Source organism: Oryctolagus cuniculus, chromosome 2, assembly GCF_051225735.1.
Source record: "Oryctolagus cuniculus isolate XC-2025 breed Fujian yellow rabbit chromosome 2, ASM5122573v1, whole genome shotgun sequence".
Classification (NCBI taxonomy): domain Eukaryota; kingdom Metazoa; phylum Chordata; class Mammalia; order Lagomorpha; family Leporidae; genus Oryctolagus; species Oryctolagus cuniculus.
Window position 1 is genome coordinate 403150 of NC_142868.1, and position 12552 is coordinate 415701.

At 72.5% G+C, this 12552-nt stretch overlaps 1 protein-coding gene across 2 annotated transcripts; it reads left to right on the plus strand.

Annotated features, from left to right (window-relative positions):
* Positions 1–1892: 1892 nt before the first annotated feature.
* FGFRL1 (fibroblast growth factor receptor like 1) lies at positions 1893–12042 on the plus strand. Of its 2 annotated transcripts, none has more exons than XM_070069528.2 (7): positions 1893–2033; positions 3187–3382; positions 8457–8729; positions 9613–9693; positions 9775–10059; positions 10246–10599; positions 10698–12042. In XM_070069528.2, exons 2-7 carry the CDS (start codon positions 3289–3291, stop codon positions 11117–11119), a joined length of 1509 nt encoding a protein of 502 aa, XP_069925629.2. In that variant the 5' UTR covers positions 1893–2033; positions 3187–3288; the 3' UTR covers positions 11120–12042. The 2 variants fall into 2 exon arrangements, with proteins under 2 accessions (XP_069925629.2, XP_069925628.2); XM_070069527.2 differs by lacking the exon at positions 1893–2033 and adding an exon at positions 2683–2934.
* Positions 12043–12552: the final 510 nt, after the last annotated feature.

A 12552-nucleotide genomic window follows, 5' to 3' on the forward strand; every position in this document is an offset into this window, starting at 1 on the left:
CACTCCCCAGACGGCCACAGCAGCTAGGGCTGGGCCAGGCCAGAGCCAGGAGCTCCATCCGGGTCTCCCAGGTGGGTGCAGGCCCAGGCCCCCCACCGCCACTGCTGCCTCCCGGGCATTGGCGGGCCGGGTGGCAGCGGCTGCCCAGGACTTGGTCTGAGCCTGCGCTCGCCCCTCCCGTTTCTTTAGATCGCTGGTTTTTAAATCTTTTTGTCATTTTCACTCAGCTCAAAGTCATATGTATTTTGCCTTTTGGTTTCTTCTTCAGTACGTGGGGACCGGCGGAGCCCCCACGCAGCGCCCGGCTGCTGAGTCCTAATACGGCCTGCGTGGCGGAGGGCTTCCGCACGGCCACTCTGCCCGCGCCCGTGAGCAGCCGCCGGCCCCGCCCGGCCTCGATGGTGTCCACATGTCCTGCGCCCCCCATGACCTCCTGGCCGCTTGTGGACCAACCGCCAGACCACGCTCCTCCCTTGTGAGGGTCCGAGCCCTGCAGGCGCGCACTCCTCTTGGGGGTCTTGCCAACGCGCCCCCGCTCTTAGAACCTTCGCTCTCAGACGGACTCTGGTGGACACGAGCACCGTGCGCGCGTGCCAGCGTCGTCCGCCCGTGTCTGGCAGCCGGTGTCTGGACGCAGTGGGGCACAGCCGGGGCAGACTGCGGGGGCCAAGCGCGCTCAGACCTGCACGAACCTCGTCCCCGAAGGGCAGGGGAAGGCCCAGGGCTCGGCCAGGCACGGGAGCTGCCGGCGCACTAACAGGAAGCTGGGCCCAAAGCGGCAGCCCGCGCGGGGCGTCCTCTGCTCCATCACCTCCGCCACCTCCGGCCCGCTGAGCCCCTGCGAGGATCGCCCCCCGCGGCTCCTCACGTCCGGCCGCCGTTCGTAGACCCCGCACGGCGCCTGGTGTCCACTCCGTCAGCACCCGCTGCAGCCCCCAGGGACGCCCCCGGCGCGGCTGCCCCTGCCCAGCTGCCCCCAAGGACTCGGCCTCTGTACCCCGACGCTGGGCCGGGGGCGCGCGAGCCCCTCGGTTCCGCCTACCGGGAAGCCGCCCGCGCTGCTTCTCCCCACAGCCCCTGCACCTGCTCCTCCGCGGCCCCGCGCGCGCCCGACCTCGCACCTGAAGCCCCTCGGGCCGCCGCGACGCGGGGTGACGTCACCGTCCACCCGCTCCGGGCCAGCTGTCGCCGCGGCGACGGGGGACCGGAGGACGGGCGAGGGGCCCGCGGGTTCCACGTGGCGGGGCGGCGCCGGCCTGGAGCGCCCGGGAGGTGTTGTGTCGCGAGCTCCCGCCAGGGGGCAGCGCGCGGGGGACCTGCGCCCCTGCCGCTAGGGGACGACTGACCACGCCTCCGTGCCCACCTGCGGGCCGGCGCTGCCCGAACCCGGGCCTGCCTCGCCCGCCGGCAGCACTGGGCCACCGCGGCCCACTTCCTGCTCCAAGCTCCCCGCGCTGCAGGGCCACCCGGACGCACCTGCGCACCTGCCGGAGCCCGGCGCGCCAGCACACCTGTCCCCGCGGCTGCCGCGGCCTCCGGGCTGCCCCGAGCGCCTGTCGGTGGCCCCGAGGCAGGGCGAGCGCGGGTCCCCGGCCTCGCCCGCAGGGCAGGCACCTGAGCCCACAGGGGCGGGACGGGGAGAGGGCTCTGGGCTGGAGCCTGCCTGGCAGAGGTGGGCACGTGGGCTCCAGACCCCTGCAGAGTTTCCTGCAAGAAGGGGTTTCCGAGCTCAGAGAGGACCCAGGCCGTCCCGGGCAGGCTTCCGAGGGCCCTGGCGGGGGTCGAGGGGGGCCGGCCACCTGGCCGGCGAGGCGAGGCGCCCCGGGACTGGAGGACTCGAGGTCTGTGCTGGCGGCGCTGGGGCACCGGGCGCAGGGGCCTGAACGGTGCAGCGGCCCGCGAAGGGCGGCGTGAGTCCGTGAGCACCCGCGGCCAGCGGGAGGGGGGCCCGCGTCTTCCCGGCCCCGGGGACCTGCGCGGGGCGGCGCGCTCCAGGAGGCCGTGAACAGCACCTGCCCTCCGAGGAGCTCCAGGTGAGCCGCGCGCCGGGCGGTGCCTGGCCCCTGGGGGCTGGCCAGTGGCGAGGCGGGGAGCTGCTGGGCGCCCACGCCTGGGCAGAGGGGCGGACGCGGGCGCTGGGGCACCGGGCGCACCTGCCCTCCGAGGAGCTCCAGGTGAGCCGCGCGCCGGGCGGTCCCTGGCCCCTGGGGGCTGGCCAGTGGCGGGGCGGGGAGCTGCTGGGCGCCCACGCCTGGGCAGAGGGGCGGACGCGGGCGCAGGTGCGTGCGTGCGGGACGCGCCCGGGGGAGCCGCCAGCGCCGCCAGGGTGAAGGCCGGGGCCCGCGCCCGCGAGGGCAGGCGCGGGGCGGGGCGCGGGGCGGGCCGGGGCGGGTCAGGGTCGGAGCAGGGCGCGGGAGGGGCGGTGGGCGGGTCACACCCCGGGGAGCCGCCCGCCCGCCGGGGCCGCCCGCGCCGCGAGGGTTAAGGCCAGAGCTGCGCGGGAATTGGAGGAAAGTTTTGCGGCGGGGCGGGGCGCGGGGCGGAGCGGCGCGCACGGGTTGGCCGGCAGGGCCCACGGGGCGGGGCCCGGGGCGGAGCGCGGCGAGCGGATTGGTCAGCAGCGGCGCGGGGCGGGGCGCGCGGCGGGCTCGGCGCTCGCTCCGGGAGAGTTGACAAAGCCCCGCAGGGAACGACGGCTCGCGGCGCGGCGCCCCGGGCCCTCCCCGCCGCCGGGACCCCGGCCCCGCCCCGGCCGCCGCGCGCCCCGCCGCGCCCCGCGCCCCGCGCCCGCCCCGGCCCCGGCCCGAGCCGCCCGCGCCAGGTAGCGCCGCCCCGCCCCGAGGCCGGGCCCGGGGGCGCGGGGCCGGGATGCAGCGCCCGGGGCGACGGTGACCGCGGAGCGCGCCTCGAGGGCCCGGCCCTGAACCCGCCGAGGTGAGCTCCGCGGCGCGCGCGCGCGCGAAACCCCAGCGGTCGGGCCGGGGGCCGGGGCCGGGGCCGGGGCCGGGGGTCGGGGGCCCGGGCACGCGCCGCCGCCGCCGCCGCCGCCCCTCTGGCGCCGCCCCGCCCCCGCCCCGCCGGCCCCCGGCGCAGGTCCGTGCCCGATGGCGCAGGCGGCGCTGCGGGCGACGGCGATCGGGCCGGGCCGGCGCTCAGCGGGAGCCTTTGTCTCTTCGCCCCGCGCAGCTTCTCCCCGCGGCTGCCCCCGAGGAGCGCGGCGGGCGGGGCAGGGCCGGACCCCAGCCGGTGACCGCGCCCCCCACGCACGCCCCCGGCCCGACGGCCGCGATGACGCCGCGCCCCGCGCTGTTGCTGCCGCCGCTGCTGCTGCTGCTGCTGCCGCTGCTGCTAGGGGCCCCCCCACCGGCCGCCGCCGCCAGAGGTGAGTCCTGGCGCAGCCGCCTGGCCTGGGAGGGCCGCCCCCGCCCGAGTCTGGCCACACTGCGCCAGGCCCTGCCTCCGTGGGGTCCCTGCCCACCTACGGGGGCCCGCGATCATCCTGGGGTCCCTCGCCCCCTCCCACAGGGTCCCTGCTCTTCCACGGGGGTCTGTGGTCATCCTGGGGTTCCCTACTCCCACCCATGGGGGTCTGCGGTCATCCCAGGATCCCTGGCACCCAACTATCGGGGTCCCCTGCCCCCACTCACAGGGTCCCTGCTCTCTCACCGGTGTCCCTGCCATCCGTGGGGACCCTGCCATCCATGGGGGCTTACAGTCATCCTGGGGTCCCCCACTCCCATCCACAGCATCTCTGCCCTTCCACAGGGCCCCCTGCCCCACTCACAGGGTCCCTGCCCACCCACCGGGGCCCCTGCCTTCCCACGGGGTCTGCGGTCATCGTGGGGCCCCTCGCACCATCGCCAAAGCCCTGAGGTCTCCTGGCATCACAGGGTCAGGCCCGGCTTCTCCCCCAGGACTTTCTGTGACCTGAGGCGTGCACGCGCGCACACACGCGCACACACGTGCTTCCTGCTCACCTGGATTCTGCACAGTGGGCAGCCCCCACCCCCGGGGTCCAGGCTGTGGTTTGGAGGACATCGCTGATGCTCTGGTCTGAGCCCCACCCCAGCCCTGTGGCCTGGCTCGCCCTCGTAAACAAGAAACAGGTCCCCAGAGGGGCCATTACTCGGGGCTGGCGCAGACACCCAGGGATCAGGTGCTTCGGCCGACGCCGCGTGGAGGCCTAGGCGTGTCCCCTCACACCTGGTGTCCATGTCCCCTCACACCTGGTGTCCAAGTGCGCAGCCCTGCGCTGGGTCCAGCCCAGCAAGGGCATCTTGGCTGCTGCCCGCCATGTCCCAGGATCAGGAGGGCACCATGCTGGCCTCTTCCCTGGCTAGGCGGGACCTATGGCCAGGCCGACCACTCAGGCCCGTGCCTGCCCTGTCCACCAGTCCTGTGAGCCCTCGCGCCCCTCCCCCGCCACCCGGCCGGCGCACCGAGCCCAGCCTGGCCTTATATGGCCACGTTTGGGTGTTGGGTGGCGGGCAGCGGGCGGCGGCCCAGGTGGGCCTTATGCCACAGTACCCCCCCGCCTCGCCCGGTGCCCGCCCGGGACTGGCTGGCCGGAGCGTGGGGGCTGTCCAGGCAGGCTGGGCCAGGAGGCCATTCTGAGGGCCCAGGCGGTGTCCCGGGCACCGCGGGCACTTGGGCCACGCCAGGCGACCCCCGTGGCCTTCAGCTTGGACTCTGATCCCTCTTTGATCTGCCGGGGCTGCCCCATCCCACCACCTGCCTGGCTGGGGACGCCCGGAGGCCTCTACTGCCCCAGCCGCTGGCCACAGTGCCACTGACTGATGGGTGGGTGGCTGGGCGCGGGCAGAGCCTGCTCCTCGCTGGGGGGCTCCGTGGAGCCCGCCCCCCTTGTCCCCTCTGGCCCAGCCCTGGTGCCACACCTCGTATCCGGCCCTGGCAGCTTTGGGGAGCTGGGAGGGAGCGGTGTTCCAGGCCAGGCCTCTGTGGTCAGGTGGGGGTGGGTGGGGTGGGCAGGGGCGTTGCTCCTGGCCGAGGCGCCCCTGCTGGACGTGGCTGCCGCTGGGCTGCCGCTGGGCGCCCTTTGCCCGCTGTTGCAGCCAGTGTCTGTCTCCTGGAAGACGGGGTCTGGGCTCCTGCGGGGACCACCTTGAGAGAGGCAGTGCCAGTGCCACTTCCGAACCTCTGCAGGGATGGCCCGGGGGGCCGTGCCGCTCGTGTGTGCGTGGCGCCGGCCGCAGCCCCAGCCAGGCTCCGGGGCCTCCTCCCGCCCGCCTCCGGTGGGTGTGCGGGAGCCAAGGATGTGGGCCAGCTGCCCCGTGCGAGGCCTGGGGCCCCTGCTGCTGGACGGGGAAATAAATCACCATCCCCGGGCAGGGGGCGGCCGGGAACAAAGTCTCCTTTGCTGGGCCACAGCTCTATCCATTGTGCGGGCGCCCGCGGGCCTGGCCGCCGGTGCCGCCGCCCTCGCCAGGGGAAATGTTGGTTTTTCCCCAGCCGAGGCCTCCCTTGGCCCAGGCTCTGCTGGCTGTGCAGGGGAGGTGGGCCGTGGCCCTGCAGACTGGACCCCTGCTGCTGGCCGCTCGCCTCCTGTGCTCTGTGGCTTTGGGCTGCCCTGCCCAGTTCTGTGACTCAGCTCTGGCGTGTCCAGGTGACGAGGGCCCAGCAGGCGTGGTCAGCACACACGGAGGGACAGTCCTGCCCTGGCCACTGCCCCCAGCCCCTACGGACGCCCGTCCCGCCCCCGCCCCCACGCCGCCTGCCACCTGCTCATCCTGCCCAAGCCTCCGGGTGGGAGAGTGGGTGGTGTGGGGGAGCAAGACCCCTGGGGCTGGCACAGAAGCACAGCACAGTGTCGGGGCGGGAGCGGGGTTCTGTCCGCCCTAGCCTGGGCTCAGGGTCCACTTGGGGAGGCCCTCAGGGAGCTTGGGTTACCGGCCAGGGCTGCCCTCTGCTGTCTCTGCAGCTCACCTGCCTGCCGCCCAGTGTGGCCGCGGGGCTGGAGGCTGTCCTGTGGCCTCCAGGGGCCCAGGCAGGCCCAGTCTGGGCAGTCGGCCTCGCCCTTGCTCCCTGAGCTCTCAGTGGGTCAGCTGTCCCCTGGTGCCAAGAGCCCCACAGTGGAAGCATCATCAGCGAAACGCTGGGTCTCTGGCCTGGGGGTTCAGGGGACGGGGAGTGTCTGGGAGAGCGGTGACCTCTGGACGTGGGAAGAGGTGTCCAGCTGAGCCCCTGTTGGCACCTAATGACCGCCGCCTGCTGTGGTGTGGCCTCGGGCAGCGGCACCAAGCTGTGACCCGGTGCCCAGGCGGCGTCTTGGGCCAGGACCCTCCACCTCGAAGGTCCCGCCCCAGGGGGCTGCCTTGGACGAGCTGTGCACACGCGTGTGCCACGGGTGTGCATGTGCAAGTGTCTGTGCGTCCCAGGCTGGGCAGAGCCAACCTCTGATGGCTGATGGACAGCGGGGCTGTGGAGGTCCCTGTGCCTTCCTCCGGGGGCGTCCTCTCCCCTGACCTCAGCTTCTTGGGGAGTGTGTGGGACTTGGGGGCCATGGGCGGGGCTGCCGGGGGCTGTGTCTCCCCGCCTGACACCCGGGTGCCCCCGCACAGGATGGGCCTTCTAGGCGGGAAGTTGCTGGAGGCCGGGCAGGGCTCCCCGGGGACGGGACTGGCCCTGGGCTGGCCGGGAGGTCCCGCACACCTCTGCGCTGTGGCGTGGAGCTCGGGCTTGGCGGCTCAGGGCCGGGCTGGGGTGGGGTCCTGTCCTTCGAGAGCCCCTGCACAGCCCTCGAAGGGGCACCTGAGCCGGACACTGGGCAGGGAGGGGAGGGACAGCGCCTGGGGCCGGTCTCTGCCAGGACTGGGCAGATACAGCTGGGTGGCCGGGGCGCCCTGGGGGTGTGCAGAGCAGCTCTGGGGAGTGGGGCTGGACCTCCCCAGCCCATTCCCTGGGCCTGACCTCTGTCCTGGTGGTCGCGCTGCTGCGCGCGTGTGCGCACGCCTGTCCGCACCACCACACACGTCCACGCTCCCGTCGGGGGCAAGTACGGGGCTCCGAGGACTGAGCGGGGCTGTCCCTTGCCCTCATCCCAGGCCCTCATTCCCTAGTCCTGGGGGACAGAGTGCACCTGTGCACCTCGGGTCAGCACTGCTCTCGCTGGCCATCTGAGGGGGGAGGGTCTGCTGTGACTTGCCCATGGCCCGGGCCTGGGCTCCACCTCTCTGGACAGCCCCTGCCGCTTCCCCCATTCCGAGCTGCCCCCGTGGAGTCTGGAGAGCCTGTCCCAGCCTCAGCCTTTGCCTCCTGCCTGTGTGCAGGGGTGGGGCTTCCTGGATGGGGTGGCCCCAGGGAGATGGGGAGGTCCGGGTGCTGCTGCCCGCTCTGGGCTTCTGGCTGGGGCGAGGGACCAGTGCCCATGGATGCTGGGTCCTGCCTCAGTTTCCCTGGGTGCTTTTCCAGTAGAAATGAGAAGGCCCGACACAGGGCCAGCAGCCAGAATTCCCAGGAACTGGGGGGTGGGCTCCCCGCTGGGCAGGCCTGGGGGCCCAGGGCACCCACAGCAGTGGGGCTCAGTGGAGCCCATGGGGTGGGAGCAGGCTTCTGGCTAAGGCTGGCCCTGGCGGGTGTGTGTCCCCAGCCACACTCACGTGGGGGTGCGCTCTCAGCCTCCGCGGCCCTGCCAGGCTCCCGCCTCTCCACAGATCTGCCCGGAGCTGCTGTCCTACAGGGCGGGGCAGCGGGAGCCAGCCTGAAGCCCAGGCAGGTGTGGGTGCTGAGCCAGGCGCGCCTCCCAGCGCAAGTACTGCTCCCATCAGCACGCATGTGCACACGTGTGTGTGAGTGTACACACGCGTGTATGAAGACAGGCACTGCTCTCCCCCACCCTGGATGTGCGGGGCTCCCCTCCTTCAGTCTGGAGACCCTGTGAGGAGAGGACTCTGGGCGGGGGCGGGTGGGAGGCTCTGGGGTCCCTGAGACAGGGCTCCACGGCAGGGGCAGCCCTGGACAGAGGAGAGGGTCCCAGACACCTGGGCAGTTGGGGGCTGGGGCGCCCCTCCCGCACGGCACCCAGCCCCTCCCTGGCTGCTGCCGCCCCCGTGGGGGCTCTGAGGGGCCCTGGCCCTAGCACGGGGGTTGGCGTGGAAGCAGCTGCCAAGGCAGTGCCGTCACCCACAGTTGCCACGCACACGCGGCCGGGTTCCAGTGCCAGGGGGCTCCTGGCACGCGGGGGGCTGGTCACAGTGGGTGGGGGATGGGGGGCTCCTGAGCGTGAAGCGGTAGCCTTGACCCCTCAGGCCCTGCGGCCCCCAAGCCTCTGACGCCTGCCCAGCCAGCAGACCTCCGCCCACCTGGGGTCACCGCGGCTGGGGTGGGCAGAGGCGTGCTCAGCATCTGCTGGTGGGGGGGCCTCCTCTGCGGTCCTGGGTGTGGGGGGGTCCGGCCCAGCGCCCCTCACCCTCCGTCCGGCTTCCTCCCGACCCCCTCAGGGCCCCCGCGGATGGCAGACAAGGTGGTCCCCCGGCAGGTGGCCCGGCTGGGCCGCACGGTGCGGCTGCAGTGCCCGGTGGAAGGGGACCCGCCACCCCTGACCATGTGGACCAAGGATGGCCGCACCATCCACAGCGGCTGGAGCCGCTTCCGCGTGCTGCCCCAGGGGCTGAAGGTGAAGGAGGTGGAGGCCGCGGACGCAGGCGTGTATGTGTGCAAGGCCACCAACGGCTTCGGCAGCCTCAGCCTCAACTACACGCTCGTCGTGATGGGTCAGTCAGGGCAGCGGCCACTGGGCCCTCCCCGGGGCAGCACCAGTAGGTGGGGGGGTCCCCAGGGGTCCCGCTGGCCTTGGCTGGGGCGCCCTGTGCCACATGGAACCCCTCCCCTCCCCCTCCCCATGGCACCCCTCCCCTCCCTCACCATGGCGCCCCCTCCCTTCCCCTCCCCATGATGCCCCCTCCCCTCCCCGTGGCTCCACCTCCCCTCCCCTCCCCATGCGCCCCTCCCCCTTCCCCTGGGACAGCGGCAGTGGGGGGGTCCCCAGGGGTCCCGCTGGCCTTGGCTGGGGCGCCCTGTGCCGCGCCACTTGAGGCTCAGGTTTCGGACTTCAGAGGGGCCGCGGGAAGCAAATGGCCTCTCTGTTCTCTCCTGCCCCTGGGGCCTGGGCACTGGGGAGTGGACAGGTGTCCTTCGAACACACCCTCTGCACGCCGGTGCCCGTGGCTGCCTGCTGCCGGGCATGGGGCCCCGGGGCCAGGCCGGCCTGGTCCACGGCAGAGCCCGGCTGCCACATTCCTCCCTGGTCCAGCGCAATGTCGGGCCGTGGACGGGAACCCCAGCCGCCCCCGGGGTCTGGGTCTCGGAGGGAACCCCGTTGCCCCGCGGCTGAGGCAGGCGTGGTGACCGGGAGGCATGTGAGCCGTCTGCTGGCCAAGCCTGCGGCTCCCTTGATGTGGGCTAGGGTTACCGCAGCTGCTGCTGGCCCTGCCCCCTCCCCTCCCAGCCTCTGCAGAGACCCCGGAACTGGGGCGGGGGAGGGGGCTTCCCCCCGCCCGAGCCTGTCAGGATCACCTGCCCAGCTGTCCCGGGTTCTGAGCCCCATGGCCTCCCGCTTGGGGCCCTCTCACTGCCCGCCATGGCCCCTGTCTGCAGATGACGTGGGTCCAGGGAAGCAGAGCCCAGGCCTGGACGGCTCCTCAGGGGGCCCGGAGGATCCAGCCGGCCAGCAGTGGGGTAAGTGAGGGCTGGCTGGGTGCCCCGTCCATGGGCCGCGGAGGTGACCCTGGCCGCTGACCTCCGCGTCCCCGCCTGCAGCGCGGCCCCGCTTCACACAGCCCTCCAAGATGAGGCGCCGGGTGATTGCGCGGCCCGTGGGCAGCTCTGTGCGGCTCAAGTGCGTGGCCAGCGGCCATCCGCGGCCCGACATCACGTGGACAAAGGACGATCAGGCCCTGATGCACGCGGAGGCCGGCGAGCACCGGAAGAAGAAGTGGACGCTGAGCCTGAAGAACCTGCGGCCCGAGGACAGCGGCAAATACACCTGCCGGGTGTCGAACCGCGTGGGCGCCATCAACGCCACCTACAAGGTGGACGTGATCCGTGAGTGCGGGGGGCGGGGCCTGGTGGGCGCAGGAGCTTGGAGGGGCGGGGTGGGGCCTGGCGGGGCGGGGTGGAGCCTGGGGCGGTGGGGCGGGGCGGGGCGGGGCCTGGCGGGGCGGGGTGGAGCCTGGCGGGGCGGGGCCTGGTGGGCGCAGGTGCCGCGCCCGACTCGCCGCTCTGCCGCAGAGCGCACCCGCTCCAAGCCCGTGCTGACCGGCACGCACCCCGTGAACACCACGGTGGACTTCGGCGGGACCACGTCGTTCCAGTGCAAGGTGCGCAGCGACGTGAAGCCGGTGATCCAGTGGCTGAAGCGCGTGGAGTACGGCGCCGAGGGCCGCCACAACTCCACCATCGACGTGGGCGGCCAGAAGTTCGTGGTGCTGCCCACGGGCGAGGTGTGGTCGCGGCCCGACGGCTCCTACCTCAACAAGCTGCTCATCGCGCGCGCGCGCCAGGACGACGCTGGCATGTACATCTGTCTGGGCGCCAACACCATGGGCTACAGCTTCCGCAGCGCCTTCCTCACCGTGCGGCCAGGTGCGCGGGCGCGGGCGGCGGGGGCGGGGCGCCCCGCGGGGTCCGCGCGCGCTCGCCGGCTCTGAGCCGCGGGCGCACGCGCTCTCTTTCTCTCGCAGACCCCAAGCCGCCCGGGCCGCACGTGGCGCCCTCGGCCCCGGTCACAAGCCTGCCCTGGCCCGTGGTCATCGGCATCCCGGCGGGCGCCGTCTTCATCCTGGGCACCGTGCTGCTGTGGCTGTGTCAGGCCAGGAAGAAGCCCTGTGCCCCCGGCCCCGCCCCCGGCCCCCGCCCGCCCGGCGCTGCCCGGGACCGCGGCGGGGACAAGGACCTGCCCGCGCTGGCCCCCCTGGGTGCAGCCCCTGCTGGGGGGCTGTGTGAGGACCTTGGGCTCCCAGCCGCCTCCCAGCACCTGCTGGGCTCAGGCCCGGCTGCAGGCCCCAAGCTGTACCCCAAGCTGTATGCAGACGTGCACACACACACACACACGCACTGCCACACGCACGCCCACGTGGAGGGCAAGGTCCACTATCAGTGCTAGGTGGCCTCGGCGCCAGGTGCTGTGGGCGGGTGTGTGGGCGCCAGGCCCAGCCCAGGGCGGGGCGGGGACCCAGGGGCACCCTGTGTGTGGCACCACACCTGGCCACACACACCGTGGGAAACACACACACAAGCTTGGAACCAACACATCCACATGGACACACACACGTGAACATACACACTGTGGGACACACACACGGACACACACATGCACACACATCATGGGGAACACACGAACATACACACTGGGACACATGGACACACTGTGGGACACACGGACACACACACTGTGGGACACACATCCACATGCACACACATCATGGGGAACACACGAACATACACACTGGTACACATGGACACACTGTGGGACACACGGACACACACACTGTGGGACACACATCCACATGCACACACATCATGGGGAACACACGAACATACACACTGTGGGATACACACATGGACACACACACACTGTGGGACACACATCCACGTGCACACACATCATGGAAATGAACACACACAGTGGGACACACACACACAAACACAGTGGGGGACACACGGACACACACGGACAGAACCTGCTGGAGGCTCTGCAGTGGCGTGTGGGTGACGTGCAGTGGCGTGTGGGTGACGTGCAGTGGCGTGTGGGTGGCGTGGAGACGGCTGGTTGATGAAGGAATCCGCCACCCCGCGGCCGCTCTCTCCCACCCTGCCCCGGCCCGTCCGGAGCCCGCCAGCGCCCAGGCCGCGGTGGGGAGGTGCCCGGCAGAGAGCAGGGGCCTTGCTATTTATATTTAAGAAGTGAAGATAATATTGAGGATGGGAGGGCCGGGGTCCTCGCGGCCCAGCCCCGGCAGCCCGGGCCTCGTTCTATACAGAGTCTGAGCTGAAGCCTCGTATATTTAATTTATTTTGTTAAACAAGGCAGCGTGTGTCCCTTGCTGTGTGCCGGCGTCCGCCCGAGTCTGACGGCCACGCCCTCTGGCGAGGCCTCGCGTTCACGAGGGGCGGGGGCTCGGGTCCCCCGCCGGGCATGGCCCCAGCTGGGCACAGCGTGCCTGCCCTGGCTTCACCTCAGGGGGCTTTGGCGGGAAGGGGCCAGGCCGTGGTCGCCCGTGCGTCCTCAGCTCCCTGGGGCCACCTGCCCGAGAGAGGCTGGGTCGCAGCATGTCCCATCCGCCCCCCAGGGGCCCTGCCGCAGGAGCCCCACGTGTGGGACGGGGACTTCATGCTGTCCCCAAGGAGGCAGCCCCAAGGGTGGAGCTGGCCGGGGGTCCCCAGCCAGGCAGGCCAGGCTTCAGTCTGGGGCTGTGGGCGGGAGATGCTCTGTTCCGGGCAGGGGCAGGGGGTCCCCCGGGCACACCCCCAGAGCCTGAGGGAGGCCCAGGCCCCAGGCCTGCTTCTGGGAGCTGCTGGGGGAGGGCCCGGGCCCCC

Excerpts from the sequence above, each read along its gene's own strand:
- FGFRL1 (XM_070069528.2), top strand. The coding sequence starts at position 3,289 with ATGACGCCGCGCCCCGCGCTGTTGCTGCCGCCGCTGCTGCTGCTGCTG. Across the intron at positions 3,383-8,456 it reads ACCGGCCGCCGCCGCCAGAG|GGCCCCCGCGGATGGCAGAC; the intron begins GTGAGTCCTGGC and ends CGACCCCCTCAG. Across the intron at positions 10,060-10,245 it reads CTACAAGGTGGACGTGATCC|AGCGCACCCGCTCCAAGCCC; the intron begins GTGAGTGCGGGG and ends GCTCTGCCGCAG.